At 33.4% G+C, this 17,342-nt stretch overlaps 1 protein-coding gene across 3 annotated transcripts in view; it reads right to left on the bottom strand.

The window, feature by feature from the left end:
- LOC124423679 (tensin-1-like) overlaps positions 1–17,342 on the bottom strand; it is a 196,134-nt gene that overhangs the window by 177,868 nt on the left and 924 nt on the right. For 2 of the 3 annotated variants that reach the window (XM_046961733.1, XM_046961727.1), the window contains exon 2: positions 16,108–16,483. In XM_046961733.1, the coding sequence (XP_046817689.1) occupies positions 16,108–16,146 (39 nt within the window). In that variant the 5' untranslated portion in view covers positions 16,147–16,483. Of the gene's footprint in view, positions 1–5,332; positions 5,356–16,107; positions 16,484–17,342 lie in introns of those variants that run through there. The other variant, XM_046961740.1, reaches the window with a different exon arrangement.

Genomic DNA, 17,342 nt, shown 5'->3' with positions numbered 1-17,342 from the left:
TAGAAAAGAGAGGAAAAGAGAGAGAAAGAGAAAGAGAGAGAGAGAGAGACGAAGTGTACTCGAAAAGCTGGAATACGTGAGATGATCTGGCAGATATTACCATTCCTTTGCAATATGAAAGATTTTATTCGATAGATTCGAGTATTAATCATGACAAATTTATTCTTCTAAGAGAAGAAAAGAAATTCATTTCTTTTCATAAATATGAACGAGAATAAAATTCTTAACACAAGGAAATGAAATTTTAACGGGCAAAATAATAAAAATAAAAATAATAATAATAATAATTATTATTATTATTATAATTATAATAATAAAGGTTTATCCATTAAAATTAAAACAAATGTATCGTTCTGTGTCTATCAGTTTTCATTTGCAGCGCGTATCAAATTTCAAAGCCTGGATAGATTAATCCAATATAGTTTAATTATTATTGGATTAAACTATATTCAAACGCGTGGAAACGTCAAAAAGGACAGGTAAATAATAGTCGGTAAGAAATATGTCGGGGTTTCTCACGCATATAAATCTCGATGTAACGAGCGTTGGAAAGATAAGGAAAGTTGGCTCGCCTCGAGAGAAGAGAAAAGAGGATGGCCAAGAAAAGTGACTGAGGCGAAGGGAGAAAGGGGCAGTTTCGTGTTTCGAGCGTGGGCATTGGTCTTTCTCGGTCAAACGCGTCGTCCGACGATTAAATGGTCGATAAAAATAGCGACCCTCCTTATAACGACAATAAATAAAAGCCCGGGGGGTAGATTCCAGGGTCGCAATAAATAACGGTACCTCGTGCAATTATGTTGCGCTTTGGTCCTACATTACGCGAACGTGTTTCCCTCGACGAATCTGCTTCATATGTATGAACGTGGATACATACTTATCTATAGAGTATGCTTACCATGGTATCAATAAAAATCGATTTGGTATATAAAAATGAATTATAAAAATTTTTACAAATATTTCTTCCGTTCAGTTATCTCAGTTACAATTACATAAATTAAAGTTATATATATATATATATATACATATATACATATATTCGAATATATTACTTTAAAAGAAAAATAATTATATAGTCTATATAACTGTATAGTATAAATTAGATAAGAAAAATGTTATTAATGATTATGAAGTTTCTTCTTTTTTTCCTTATTTTTTTTTTTTTTTTTTTTATTGTCCATTTATTCGTAGAATTATATCCACGAATTATTATGGTACACCCTATATAAATTTCTATATATCTATATATAAGCAAAGAGACAAGAACGAAATTAACGATGTAAATAAAACACACTATAATTTCTCTCTAACTATAAATATATGTCAGCTATGTATCCGTGACGCACCGGTTCGTCCTTCGCGTTCATCCCCGTTATCGTAGATTCCGAGCCTGCATCTATCCTTTTTCTTACAGTCATGCATACGATTAGAAAGGCGCATACAAGAAACTAACGGATCTACTCGATCGAGTCTGATCTCTTAGCCGCTTTCTCGATATCTTTCAAAGATCTCTTTCAAAACTATCGTTATAATCTACGTCATCATGTTTCCGAACCGTTTAATGGGGAAAAAAAGTAAAAAAAAAAAAAAAAAAAAAAAAGAAAAAAGAAAAAAGAAAAAAAAAGACAGAAGGAAAGCCTATCGTCGTTTCTTTATTTTATAATCTTTAAAACGTTCCAAAAGGGCACGTATGTCGACCTTTTTTCTAATTTCCTGAACAATCGAGGATAAAATACGCGTTGGGTGAGAACGAGCGACGAATACCGTAGTAGCTTAGTAACATAGGAACGTTAGAAACGCGCTGCAAATCGACGTCGAGAATTTTAATTAGAAATCTCTCTCTTTCTCTCTAAATCCGATATGAAATTTCGAGAATTTCAAGAAAGAAGAAAAAAAAAGAAAGAGAAGAAAAAAACGTGGAAGATAGAAAGAGAAACTTTTCGATAAGTTAAATCCAGGTAAAACAGAAATGAATGACAGAACATGATTCGCATTTTCCTTCGTTTCGAGTTTATAATTTCCTTATGGTACGATATTGCTTCCTTACGTATGTTGCAACAATCTATGGTGTTGCTATATTTCAACGTATTACCTATCGTACTACCATTTATATATATATATATATATATATATATATATATATATATATATATATACATTTATATAAGTATCTATGTATATAAAAAGGTAATATAATTCTCATTTTAATACTTGCGAATAATTCTCATTGTTATATTTTATCGAATTTCTCTACCGAAAATCCGTGATATTTTTCGAAAAACGGGACGATTTTTTTAAATCCCTTGCATCATCAATATAATACACCATAACACCAATCCTAAAAGCATACGAGTAAAATTCATTTAATGAAAACTTCAATACGATCGGATTCAAATATTTATTTTACGATCGAATATCGTATCATCTGTTAGTTTATAATCCTCAGGATAATAATCCTTTCGTGTAGATGAATTTTTCTCAAAATTGATAAAAAAAAAAAAAAAAGAAAACAGAAAAAATTTAATATCGATGTTGTTGGCATCGTATTAATAGTCAGTTGATAACAACGATCGATTTACATCGTTGCACGATACTTCTCGGAATCGTACAATTACATTCGAATCATTTTTTCATACTGTCTCTCACAAAGGAATTATATACGTTCCACGATCATGCAACATGAATCATGGTACATGTTTGCGTTTCAATCGACTCGTGGTCCAACTTATACATACATACATATATATATATATATATATATATATATATACACGGTTAATTTCAACGAATATAGACACGTAGAGAGTAGAAGAATGCAAAAGGGAAAAGATTTCCGAATGTAATAGACCATTGATAATACCAGCTTGCATAATAATCGTTCCGATTAGGAAACACTGGTAAAGTATTTGCTTATTAATCTTATTACTATCTATAATATATCTGTCATATTATCTATAAACATAATTATCTATAATATAACGTAGTTTAATAATAAATATCATTATCGAGATTCATTTAGAAAGAAAAAGAAAAAGGATATTTAATTAAGAAACTATATAATTAATACAAAATTAATTCAAAAAGATAATTTCATTTCTTTTATTAATTAATGTCAAAGGAATCAATTTTCAAACGGAAAGAAAAAGAACATTTCACGAGATTATTTTCAAGTTTTTTTATTCTCTTGCGAAATGTTAATACACGTACCACCATGTGGATCGAAATTGCGAGAAGTCTTTTTTTCACAATGAACAGGAACGAAGTAAATAGGTATGCAAATTTCAGCAGAGTGCGGTACCTCTGAAAAAGAAGAAAGAAAGAAAGAAAGAAAAAAAGAAAGACAAAAGAATCGTATAGCCGTCTCACGGTTTAATAAAGGCCGAATAACAGGTTGCACGATTAATGCAGAATGCGATTACTTTCACTTTTTATGAGTGGCAATCTCTTTCGACAACCTCTAACATAGTTCTCTCATAATCGGATAAAACGATGGGGTTGGTAGAGATAGGGGATATAAACGTATGTCTATTGGTAAGAAGATAATAAACTTCTAGAGATGAGAATTAATTGCATCGACAAATTTATCGACTGAACTAATAATTGACGAATATATGATTAGATAAACACAATACGTATTATTTATTTTTACGATTGCGAACATTCGTCATTCCGAAAATATCGATATTTTTTTCTGTTGATCTTGTGAAAAATATATCTGTAACGTAAAAGAGAGAGAGAGAGAGAGAGAGAGAGAGAGAGAGAGAGAGAAAGAGAGAGAGAGAATGAAAGAGAGAGAGCCAAAACGATAACTACTAAATTTTCATTTCACGTATATCTGTACTATACGTAGAAAGATATTGTAGAAGAATCAAAAAGTTTGACGTATGCATGATGAACCATAATAAAAAGGTTCATGACAGGTAACTTTAAAAAAAAGATGCGAAATCTTGAAAAGGAGTCGAATTTTTCTAAAGTTGTTACAGAGAAAGCATAAAACGTATACAAAGAACGAGCATTATACTCGCAAATGATTTAGCGTCATTTTCAACGGATGTATTATGATCTAATCCGTAGGATGCATTAATCAAACCTTTTATATGAAATACCGGTTACGCAAACTTCGGTTGATTTACTCACACGAGGAGTAATTGTGGTTACATGCATGAACTCTTGGATCCTTTCTCAAGGAAATAAGATAATTATTTCATTGGAGAAGTAGAAAGGGGGAGATACGATCGGTCGAGTTGGTGGTACGAATCGAGCGTAGCGAATATCTTTGGACTGCGAAAGATATCATCGTAGAGTACTCATTAACGCGTTTATTACTTGTGCGTGTCCCTTTCTACTTATTCCTTTTCTCCTTAAGCTATATATGTGTATGTCTATGTGTATGTACGTTCTTCTTAGGAAAAGAAGAAACAAAAGGCCGGATAGAAAGCGATAATATTTACAATGCAATTAAGACTCGTTAGAAAAGCTACGCAGGACAATTTAAACGTTTCGTCTTTCGTTGAGCCGTTAATTAAACATTTAAACATTCTCTCGTCCTTTTCTACTTTTTTTTTCTTCATTTCTTGTTTTTTTTTTGGGGGGGGAGGGAGGGGGAGGGGAGCGCGCGGGAAAGAGAGGAGGGGGTTTAATTTTTTTTTTCTCTCTTTTTTTTTCCTTTTTTCCCCTTTCCTTCTTTCTTTTTTCTTTTGTCCTTTTTTCTTTTTTTTTTCTTTTTCTTTTTTCTTTTTTTTTTTGTTTTCACGCACCATTGAAAGAAGTCTCGGAGCATCTTTTCTTAAAGAAACACGCCATGTACATATATTCCGTCGAGATATTAATTACGTTGGAATTTCACGTTACTTTACCTGGAAAACGATTTAACGAGCAGGTGCCAGAACCAAGCACCTTGCAACATGCTTGTGTTTTATATCGCTTGCAAATCAAACCTTTTCAACGTTTAATATTCGTCCCCGGCCGCAAGTATTCTTGACTTTCGTGCCTTCTTGATCAAGCTAAATTATACGCACGTTTTTGGAACGACTTTGTAACGTCGAACTTTCAACGATCGGTTCGATCGAATGTGATTTACGATTCGTCTCGAGGTAAGGAACGCTCAATCTTATCTTACACGAGAGAAAACGCTATAAAGCAATACAAAATGTTCATACGTATGTACGTATATGCATATATACATTCTTAAGTGATACACGAGTAAATATTTGCAAGGGTCGTAATACAAAAAAAAAAAAAAGAAGAAAAAAAGAAAGAAAAAGAAAAAGAATTTTTTTTTTTTTTTTCGAAGAGTTTCAAAGAAATTATAAAGTATTAGAATAACAGAGCCCACCTGTACATCGTTGAATATATCGAGAGTAGCCTCTGGCATTTTGATGTCCGTATACTCCACCATCCTCACCATCTTTGTTTTGTTTGTTTTTCCCTTTTCCTTCTCTTTCTGCACCTACTTTACACTCTTGTTATCTTCCCTTTCTCTCTCTCTCTCTCTCTTTCTTTCTCTTGCTTTCTCTCTTTATCTCTCTTTTTCTTTATTCTTTTCTTCTTCTTGTCGCCTTTCGAGAAGATTTTAAATAAATCTCTATTATCCGTCTTCTTTAATTGCACGTTTCGTTAATTGCTCGATGTTTCCTACCGCCAACGATCGACGTAACGTCGAGAATGTATCGGGAAAAGATAAGCATCGCTTCTTCCCTCTTCTTTCATTCTCGCTAACGATCACGAAACAACGACATAGCTAACTTTCACAATCTTTCATCGATAAATGATCATTTCTTGGCCACCACCGAACGTCACCGGAAAACGTTCGATTTTCGATTTCGATCTTGTAAATAAAAAAAAAAAATTATGAAAAAATAATAATCCGTCTATCAAACTTTTCATTTTTCCCTTAATTCGCCTTAATAACAAATTTATCAAGATAAGCTGCAAGATGGACAACGATTGTTCCTTCTAACGAATTAATGGAAAAAATAAATTGATAAAATGTTTTCCCATATTGTTTCATAGAATTTTTGAAGTATTTTTATACGTCATGATTTATATCGTCAGTTAAAGAAACGTGGCTGTCAATCTGAAAAAAAAAAGAAAAGAAAAGAAAAAAAAAAGGAAAACAGAAAAGAGAAAAAAACAAATTTCATTGACAATTAATCGATTTCACCGGTCGGTCTCTGCTAACGTTTTAATGGACTTTTCTGATTTCGACTTTCAAATTAAAGCTTAAACTCTTTGAACCGTTCGATCACGCGTTTGGTTATTTTCTCCTTTAGTAAGTGATACAACAAATCGTAAAAATCAAGGACGAAAGTCTATATGACTTATTTAATATTAGAAACGAATAATAGATACATTTCAAATTGTTATATAAATATTTGAATAATTTGGATATCTCTTGGTAAAAGAAAAAAAAAAAAAAAAAAAAAAAAAAGAAAAAAGAAAAAAGATAAAAAGAAAGTTTTTATCTACAATTCGAAATTAATGATTCTAATTAATAAGTTAATTTACGATCGAGAATAAAAATAAATCGGATGATCGCATAGAAAAAAAAGAAATCATAGGCTATCTATATTTCTTCTTTTTTTTATTATTTAAACGATCCGATCATCGAAGCGAACGCTTTTCTCTTCTTCTCCTCTCTCCGTCATCGTTCACTGTCACTCTCAGGCGTCCGTGAGAGATCAAGTAGAACAGCAATACTTTCTCACGTAGCAAACGTCCGTAACCTGCAGTTAACGATTCAAGAGCTCGTTGCGCTCTACGCGGTGACAGGTGGAATCTTTCGGAAGGTAAGAACGATTTAATCAATGTCACTGTGAAATATAACGTCGGGAAGAAGCTATGATAAAAATAATAAATAAACACGTTAGAGTTTGCATCCATTCGAAATCAGACACGCATTAGTTCGGTCTTGAACATTTTTTCTCAGTATACGGCTAATCTTGTTTTCAAAATTATTAAACGAATATCGAAGAACGATGAATAGCGATAACGATTTAATGAACGTTTTAAATATATATAAATCTCGAAGGAAATGAGCCATATTAGTACGAGATAGAAAGAGGAAGAGAGAAGGAAAGAGAGAGAGAGAGAGATAACGAAGCGTGGACAGATGCTCTTTATTTAATTTGAAGAAATGAAGTTTCTCATAATCTCGAAATGTCGAAAATGAATTCCTCGTTATTCAGTATCATCTCACATAAAATTCCATATGATACTTGAGTTGATATATTCTTGATAATGGTTAGACGATCACGTTGCAAGCGCTATGACATTTTCGTGATTCGCGACGAATCTCGTCCTTCGAGAATCTCAACGCGAGATATACCGAACGTGCATGGCATTTAATTTAACCCTTTGCTTCCTTACTTTTCCGCTTTCTAATATCGATAAAATAAAGATAACCTATTCTTCTCCCGACGGATTTCTTTCTTATTTTTCTTTATATTTTCTATTTTCTCTTTCTTCTTTACTCTTACGGTAAGAATATACAAGCAGGAATAACGATGAGCAAGATCTCAGAATAACGTGGTTTTCCACTATCCCGTAATCCTCATTAAACTGTGACTCATGGGAGAAAAGTAGATATACAGGGTGAACGATATAACCTGATCCATTGTAAGTTAAAATAATTTGTTTAACAATTTTCATTATCGATAAAATTCATAAACATTTTTTTCCTTATTTTACATGATCTATTACAAAGTATCAAAAGTCAAATTTTGTAAACTTTCTATCTTAATTTTCGAATTATATAAATTAACGAGATAAATAAAATCGATCAAATTGTATAGTTCACCCTATATATATATTTAATTCAGTCCGCGTGACTCCTTCGCGATTCTGTTCACGATTTCTCGCGAGTCGTATAATCTGAAGATTCGTTCGACTCCCACGTGACTTTTCAAAACGAAGCGGACGAGGAAGAGATTATTCGAGAAATTCAAAAATTTCTCTTTAGATTAATGCAAAAACGAAAGAGGAAGAAGTAGCTTTCTCGTCTCGTGCGCGAGGACGCTTTTGATTTATCGACCGATCGATCGATTTATACGCGACGATCGCGTGCGGCCCAAGAAAGAGAGAGAGAGAGAGAGAGAGAGAGGAAGAGAGAGAAAGAGAGAGAGAGGAAGAGAGAGAAAGAGAAAGAGACTTGTTCTTGGCTTCCAGCAGATCGAAATCGGCTTCTCTCCTCTCTTTTACTCTCATTGTTGAGCAGTTAACGGCGAACAGATCGGATAACCCCGCGGCATAGATCACTTGCAATGATGCATACCTGCCGACGTGATTTCATCGACGACCTAAATCGCTCTATCGACTCTTCTCGAACTATTAGCAAGTATCTTTTCCAACCAGGAAAAGTTCCTTCAAAGTCTGTTCTTAAAACGCAGTTAAGGTATTAAAAAATTAGTCCTATGAACGTTAGAATACTTTGGATATTTATATGGATATTTATATTCGCATATATAAATTCTAAACAAAATTATTATTAAAATGGAGAAGATCTATATTTTGATATTTTTAAATTAAAACAAAAAAAGAATAATGATAACTTTCAACAAATAAACATTTACAAAGCATATAATTCCAAAGAGAAATATTCTCTATGTAAAATTTCAATTATAAACTATTTATTGGCTCCAAGGTTCGTCCTGTTATATTTTATATATAAAAAAAAAAAAAGGAAAAGGATTCCTTTAATAACTATCATCGATATCTATCATAAATGTAATACGTATTACGTGATACTTCGATTCTCGATAAGAATAGAATCGTAGAAACAAACCGGTGAAACGAAACCTGATCGAAATGGGAAACATACCATGACTAGAATCGTGTAATGAATAAATAATGTTTCTATTAAATTCTGAAAAAATAGTGAGTACAGTTGTTGAATGCAACGAGTTAATTCAATTGTTCATCGTGCGATTGGAATTCCATTTTTTTTTAAATCTCCTTCGAAAATATCGTCGATATGATAACGTTATTGTTGTCGAAATTAAAACAGAAATAGTAACGGCAGGTCAACGCACTAGAAATTGATTTCACTATGAACGCCAACACAAAGAAATGAAATCCACTGACAATGATAATGAAAAATGACGCGCACTCATCTGCAGAACGAGAGCATTTGACTTTCACTGCACTTGCCAAACGCATTAATTGCCACCCACGCACCTAACTCGTTAGCCCTTGAATCAACTACATCAAATATGTATATATATATATATATATATATATATATATATATATATATAGATTTCAAAAAATATTCGTTGAATCGATATTCTTGGAATATCGCGTGAACGAACTAACAATAAATAAATGAAAAAGGATAAGTAAATAAATAAAAAAAGAAAAAAAAAGAAAATCAAAAGAAACGATTCAAATAGAAATAATTTCCATGAGAAATAACTATATAATATGTCTCACATTACGGTAGAAAGGAACATCTTCATCTTACGCGTCGCTGACACACTCGCGACGAAAACGGCACTTGTCCGTAGACAGAGAGAAAAAAGAGACGAAGGATAGAAGAAGAAAAGAGAGAAAGAAGAAGAAGAAGAAGAAGAAGAAAAAGAAGAAGAAGAAGAAGACGAAGAAGAAGAATAAGAAGAAATAGAAGTATAATAAGAAGAATAAGAAGAAACGTCAAGAAGACGTCGAAAGCTCCGCTCGTCGACTTTATCGGTGTTCCTTTCTCGAGGATCGAGCCGTCTCGTAGAACATAGAGTGGAACGAAGAGAGTAAACAAAGAAGAAAGAGTAGAAAGGAGAGAAAGGGATAGACTATAGTTGGCGATGAATAGAGTCACGCGTTATCGGGTGCAGGCTTACTCTCGCACGAGGTCTCGTCTCGCGCGTACGCTAAGTGCCGTGCGTGCGTAATAAGGCACTGAAGAGGCCTGCTGGCCCTACTCGCCTTCCCTACTACGTTCTTCCTCTTGGATGTAAAGAGAAGGAGTATGGGAACAGAGTAAGCAACAACGACCACGACAACGACCACGACTACAGCAACGACAACGACGACGACGACGAAGACGACGACGACGACGACGACGACGAGGGGCCCGCGCGTGCGTCGCTTTCTCGATGCGTTTCGTTCTAACCAACGCGCCACATACAAAGAAACGTATACACGTACACGTACGTCACAAGGTCGACCGCGTTGTTCGAGAGCTCCCTACCTTCCTTTTCGACCCTCTTCTTCGTTCCATGGGCCCTCGAACGATCGGACCTCCCTCCCTTTTTTCTACTCCCTAGCGTACTCTGCTTCCGTCTACTCCTCTTAAGTTTTCGTATTTAGCGGACACTCGGTATATCGTCCTTCTTCGAAGAAATAATAAGCCTAACGAAAGAACGAAAAAGGGTAGGGAGGAAAAAAGGTTTCAATGTTTCTGAATTGAAACGTACAATGAAGTTAATCGTTTGTTTTGAATTTGTAAAAAAAAATATTCTTAAACATACAGGTGACCACAGGTTCTTTTTTTTTCTTTTTTCTTTTTTCTTTTTTTTTTTTTTTAATGGAAAGTCGTAGATATTTCTCCTTTTCTTTTTTTTTTTTTTTGGGTCATATGAAAGTGGCTTTGAAGAATATTCGAGATTATAATATATGAGGTAGGTATATTTTTGAAAAAAATGTCTCCTCAAAAAATTTGTCTTCTTTAGAATTCTCGACCTTTTTTGCATTTTTATTCGGAGAAATTTTGTATACGCACGCTCGGAACTCATGAAACTTTCATTTTTCATTCAAATGTACAGGACGTCGTGTCACTATAGAATACTTAGATAATTTTACAAGATATGGGAGTCGCTTTGGGTTTGTTCAACGATATTCCGTTCGTTTTTAGCCAATACATTTCCTAATCGTGAAGGATCCAAAATCGTTTGCGGATGATACAGGGACCCTTCCGAGATTCCAGGAGTACAGGTCATCTTCTTAAGTTCCAAACCCTGAAGATACGATCGTGAAACGTGCTCCTGTTTATTTTTTGTGGAACGCCCTACCGTTTGTTTGACGATCTCTAATACCGATGAGAGCCCTTATTATACATGGCCCTATATCAGTTATAAGACATGTTCCAAAATATCAATGCAGAAGTATAAAAACTCTAAAGAGACTATTAAATAGATTTTTCTCATAAACTGATCTCTCCATTCATTATACGTCGTGTTAACGTTAAGATTATTTTATTAATATATATATATATATATATATATATATATATATATATAAATGTTCATTATTTATAAAGTTATTACATCTTGTATATATATATATATATATATGCAAAAGTGCATAAATGTATAAACGCACAGATAGGGTGTATAGCTGTATCTTTAAAGAATATGTGTCAGTCTGCTTTTAAACATTAAAGAATGAGATCGTAGCAAATATAATTGACAATGAGTCTATCTTTTCGTATAACCCTTGTTCACATATATGCATTACTGTATCAAACTATGCTCTAATAAATATATTTAATTATATATAATTTCTTGGTCTTTCTATTTCCCTCTCTCTCTCTCTCTCTCTCTCTTACTCTCTATCAGTTATCAAGATGAAAAAAGTTATGTGAGCAAGTAGAGAAGGAGGATAAAAAGAGATACGTATGGTATGCGATGATGATTTTTCGTAATCATCTCGGTTGCGTGATTAAGGGCGATTAGAAGAAACGTTAGAAGGTGTTTTAAAGTCACGCAATAATCTTGGGAGGAAGCGTTATTACTCACTCGGCACTCAGTGCCGTGTATGCTTTAATGATTGACATCCATTAGTCGCTTAAAAATCATCTCGAAGATGAAGAAGAAGAAGAAGAAGAAGAAGAGGGCTCGCTCGCGCGTGCCCTTGGGCTTGAGCTTTGAAAATGTGATTTGCATATATGCAAATAGGGAGCGTAAGCCTGGCGCCTAAGTGCCGGAGCGAATCGCCACTCGCACGAGCGAACCACTGCTGAGAGTGATCGTTCACCTCTATCTGAGGATTACGATAATGCAAAGACAAAAAGGATTCCATTTTGAGCCGGCGAGCAATCGCTCGAGGTTATCGCAACTTCGACTCGATAAATCCTCCGTAGAATGTACGCTCGAAGCTCTTTATAAAGAAGACTCGATGTTTCCTGTTCGAATGATTAATTCGTCATCCGAACCTGATATCAAATGTCGACGTAAACGAGTTCATTCGAGTGGTATAATTTCGTACAAATTTGATTACCTGTTTTATTCAGTTCGAATTATAACCCAACTACATACACCATTATCATCATTAATATTATCTACATGTATTATGGATTATATATTATTATCATACATATATTTTCAATGGTCTCGTACTTCCTTATATTATTTAAATTTTGTCTCATCCTTCTAAAATTCTATACCCAAAGGATATTAATGAACGTGTATTAATTATCCATACAATATCTCAAACATGTAATAACTAACATCGGTAAAGTAAAATATTACATAATATTATAAATATACGACGTTGTTCTTCATATTATTAAAAAAAAAAAAAAAAAAAAAACAAAAAAAGAACCTAAATGAGCATTCGTGTCGAAATTCTTTCTAATTTTCTAATCATCAGTATGTTCGTAAGTTCATATTCTTCTCTTTCAATGCCGCAATCGATAAAATTCATCGTTTAGCGAGTCAAGATATACGAAGATACTGGGAGACCTGTTCATTCCTCAGAATCAAGTAAGCGAAACGAAGAAACTGAGCGTGAAAGGCTTTTTGCACGCGCGCGCACACGCGCACACGCGATCGTACGAGAAAGCGTCAGCACGCGCGTGGAATTGCCCGTTCGAATGAATAAAGAGAAGTGATAAAGGAAGGACATTGTTTGTAGATAATAAATATTTAAATATGATATATGTTTATATATAATAAAAAAAATAAATAAATGATTATTCATTCTTCACGAAAAAAAAAAAAAAAACAAACAAAAGAAAGAAAAATAAAGCAGATATATGTATCTCTACATATCTTCAATTTTTTCGTCAGGATTCATTTGTCAATTCTTTATGAACTTACTTATTATGTGTAATACTTTTTATTGAGAACAATTTAAATACGTTTTATTTTTTTTACGATTTTACGGTCTCTGTTAAAAAGTTGAAAGAAAACAACTTTGAAAGGGAAAGAAGTTGCATTTCTTTTCCTATCTTTTTTCTCTTTTCTTTATGGTACATCGACGTGTCATTTTATTTACCTAAAAAGATAAGCAGTACGTCGAAGCGATACCTCGTGCCACGACGATATAAGGAATCCTCATGCGGTGCTATTTAATAACGTTGCCAGCGCGATAATCGATAACACCCGGGGTAGAGGCTAACCGCGAAAGAGTTACGTACGAAAGGCTACGTGGCTAACGGAGTACGACTCAACTCACGAGTCTTGAGAGAAAGAGAGGGAAAAAGAGAAAGAGAGAGAGAAAGGGAGAGAGAGAGAGAGAGAGAGAGAGAGAGAGAGATAAAACGGAGAAATAAAGAAGCTGCCGGCATATATTTTTTATACACGTGCGCTTGAAAAGACGGAAGAGTCTGGAAGCTTGCTTGTTCGCTCGATGACGAAAAATAAGAAGAGAAATATAAAAAAAAAAAAAAAAAAGAAAAGGAAAAGGAAGAAGAAGAAGAAAAAATAAAAATATAAAGGAAGAGAGAAAGAAAAATAAAAGAAATAGAAGAGTAACGCGATACGTTGTTCGAAGCACTCGCAGCGAATAACGAAGTAAACCGTAAGAAAAAGAAAAAGAAAAAGAAGGAAACACGAGGTAGGGTGGGTACACGGGGTGTGTTTATATCGCGGTAATTAAAGGTTAGCTCGATATGATATACCGAGATGCTTCTTTATAAATCTTCTCGCGTTACTTCTTGCCGCACTTTTTTCAACCTTTATTCCAGCCAATAATCAATTGTGCACGCGCGCACGTTTAAAGAAACTCTCTCTCTGTCTGTCCCTCTCTCTCTCTCTCTCTCTCTCGCTCTCTCTCTCATGCAAGTGCGACAAGATTTATCGTTTATTCCCTTCGTATAATAGTTTATACATGGATAACCAACCCTTCCATTTTTGCGAAATTCTCTTTTCGACGTAGATATCTATGTTATAGTGTTTTTTGATTCGTACATTACAATATATATATATATATATATATATATATATATATATATATAATTTGTGAATTTTTATATAAGAAATATGTGAATACATTTAGATCATTGATGAAATAGAATATAATTATTATTGTTATTTCGTAATAATTTTATATAATAAAAAATATTTTGTTACGTGTAATTTTTATTATTTATCGTTTCATAAATAGAAATTTTGCGTAATAGAAATATTATATTTGTATGAATCTAAAATATTCTTCATTTGAATATCATCATCCATATGTCATGTAGAAAAGGAATCTCGAAGAAATGAAAGGTATACCCCCACCAGATGCTACGTGCTTGCATATGGGAAGAATGAGACAAAGAAATTCCTCCAGGAATGGTTCTCGCGCCACATGACGCACGACTCGGTCCGCATAGCGCGTTTAGAAAAATGATCCCGCACTCCAAGAGAAGTTCCTTAAGGCTAATCGGGTTTGAACATATCTACCGGATCTTTCCGTGAATAGTCATGAAAAGTGAACGAGTGGAAAATCCATTCGATACGATTCGATGCGCCGACGTGCAAGTACATTTTATTGCTTTTATTATCGGCACGTCGTCTTCTATCCAAAAAGACTTGAGTTGCTTTTGTCGGTCAAACTTATTTGAAATTTTATCAAATATATCCTATTATCGTTATATAAGAGAAATAATTAATTTATCGACGTAACAACAAACGAAGGCACATTGATCTATATTCGATCGATTTAAAAACAATTTTATTTTTAATATTTCGAAATAATTTATCTTCATTTTAAATTAAATAATCCCTTGATATATAACATTTTATGGTTCTTCTTTCTTTTGTTTTTTTGTTTATGTTAAGAACAAAAATAGAAAATAATTATCGTTAGATACGTAAAATAAAATGTCTAATTAATATGAAATTGCAAAAAGTTTTATGATTACGAGTTAATTAGAGTAATAATTTTTAAACCACGCTTTGAATGAGACGAGCATTGCACGACTTCCTAGAAAAAGAAAAAAAAAAAAAACCGAGAAAACTTCCATTGTCACGCTAGAAATGTTTAATTGATAATGGAAAGTAATGAGAAAGTGCTCCTGTGAAAAATGAAGAAGTAAATGGTTGGCAGGTGGCTGGTGGAAAGGTGGGCGAGAAAATCGCAGTTTCGCACGTGCGCACGTCTGCTTCTCCACGGTCACGTGACTCACGCACAAGTTCGAAAGATCTTTCGCGGGAACGAGCAAACGTGTGCCGATCGCGTGCGAGCTCACAATCGTTACGTTCAGAACCATCGATCGAAAGAGGAGAGAAAAAGAGATAATGGTCCGAAAAAGATGAGTTTGCCAAAGAGAGAAAGAGAGAGAAATTGGAGTTCAAAAAATAAAAAAAAAAAAAACAAAAAAGGAACAGTAAAAGAAAAAAAAGATATAAAATCGTACATGAAAATTACATGCCCGGTGGGAGTTACGCTTAAAAGGCCTTCAACGAAACACTGTCGTCAGTTAAAAGCTTCGTATATGTCAACGTCATGTTCATAACATATCGTAACTTTTATGGTATGTATGTACTATATATATAATGATAGAATGAAAGAGAGGAGTGTAGGAACATGATTTTCCTGTAAAATTAGAGAAAAGTCATAGCTTAATTATCCAATACAATGTGAAAGATTTTCCATCGTACTCGTGGATTTCAACGAAATCTTAATCGTGAATTTTTCAAATTCCTTCATGAATTTCATTGAATCCGTTGTATATATTTCGTGATATTTAAAATAGAAAAGATGTTTGATAAAGAGAAATAGTTATGGTATATCTTTCATCGATTATAATTTTTTTTTTCTTTTTTTTTTTTATAGTAAGATAGAACGATAACGATTTTGCAGAATTTCATCTGGATTTGTACGATTAGTAACGATGAAACGATATATATTTCGTACCAAATATACTATGTGTATACCAGTTACACATAATGTTAAATAAACATTTACCTTAGCTCTGACGAATTTCTTCGAAAGCGGTTCTGCCATAATAGGTAGACATCACTTCCCATAGGATTGGCACCGTTTCCAGTATTTTTCACAGCAACGCCGAAGACATCATCGTAAAAAAAGAGCACATCCGATATCGAGTTTCACTCGTCACATCATATAACACCGTTACCACTTTATCCGTATTACGGATATTATATGTTGTCTCGGCTAACGAAGTATCTTGCCGATTACGTACACTTCATTCGGTCACTTTTCTCTTGTTTTTGAATAAAAACTTCTTCATTATAACATCCTATCTTCTCTCGTTACTCTTCTTTTTGACGTCATAAGTGATAAACCATTTAAAAGACCCACACACGGTATAATGCTAAAACTGAAAATTTGAGAAGAAACTAAACGTGATACCGACGTATACCTTGATGATAAACTCATTAACAACGTCGGTTAATTTCATTAACCTTAAAAAAAAGAATCCTGTCCTGTCTTTCATTTTCTATTCTCACGATCTCCGTTAAAATTACATTAAGACCTTTTAAGAAAACTACTTTTCTCTTTCCACGAATTGTATTAATATCCAAGTTAAGCAGATATATCTCGTTTTCCGTTCTCTTTTTCCTTTTCAAAATATAAAGAAAGAACGTCGCCGGTAGTACGTAATGAATAATAATGAGATTTTTTTTAACGTTTTCATTCTCGCCATCTAACTATATAAATCTTTCAACATTACTTAGAATAACGACATAGTAAGAGCATGGATATTAATCAGGCTAGTTCGAACGAAAAAATTTCACTATGGAATAGTTTAAATGACATTTTTTTTTTTAATTTTCCTAAAGCAATTCATCATCAATTTCATTGAATAGTTATCCTCGTGTATGAAGATCTGAATATTTACTTTCATTTTCTTTGTTTTATCAACTAGAAGATTAGTTAAATATATACATACATATGTATATCTTAGCGAGACGCATTTCGGGAGTTCAAAAATAACTTGCTGTTAGTCAGCGAGATAGTATTTCGAGAATCGAAAGGCGATCTTTAACTTTAAGAATTCTACGCATCACGATAGCATTCCCTTTGACATTTCGAACTCATTCGTTCGATCGTATCATCGCGAATTTTTTAGAAAATCGATCGAAATTTTTTTGTTTTTTATTCTTTATATACATATATATTTCGTTTTTTTTTTCTTTTTCTTTTTTTTTTTATTTTTTTTTTTTTTTTTATTATAA

This window comes from Vespa crabro, chromosome 1, assembly GCF_910589235.1.
Source record: "Vespa crabro chromosome 1, iyVesCrab1.2, whole genome shotgun sequence".
Classification (NCBI taxonomy): domain Eukaryota; kingdom Metazoa; phylum Arthropoda; class Insecta; order Hymenoptera; family Vespidae; genus Vespa; species Vespa crabro.
The sequence above is the reverse complement of the archived record's forward strand: the minus strand, read 5'-3'. Positions and strand labels throughout refer to the sequence as shown.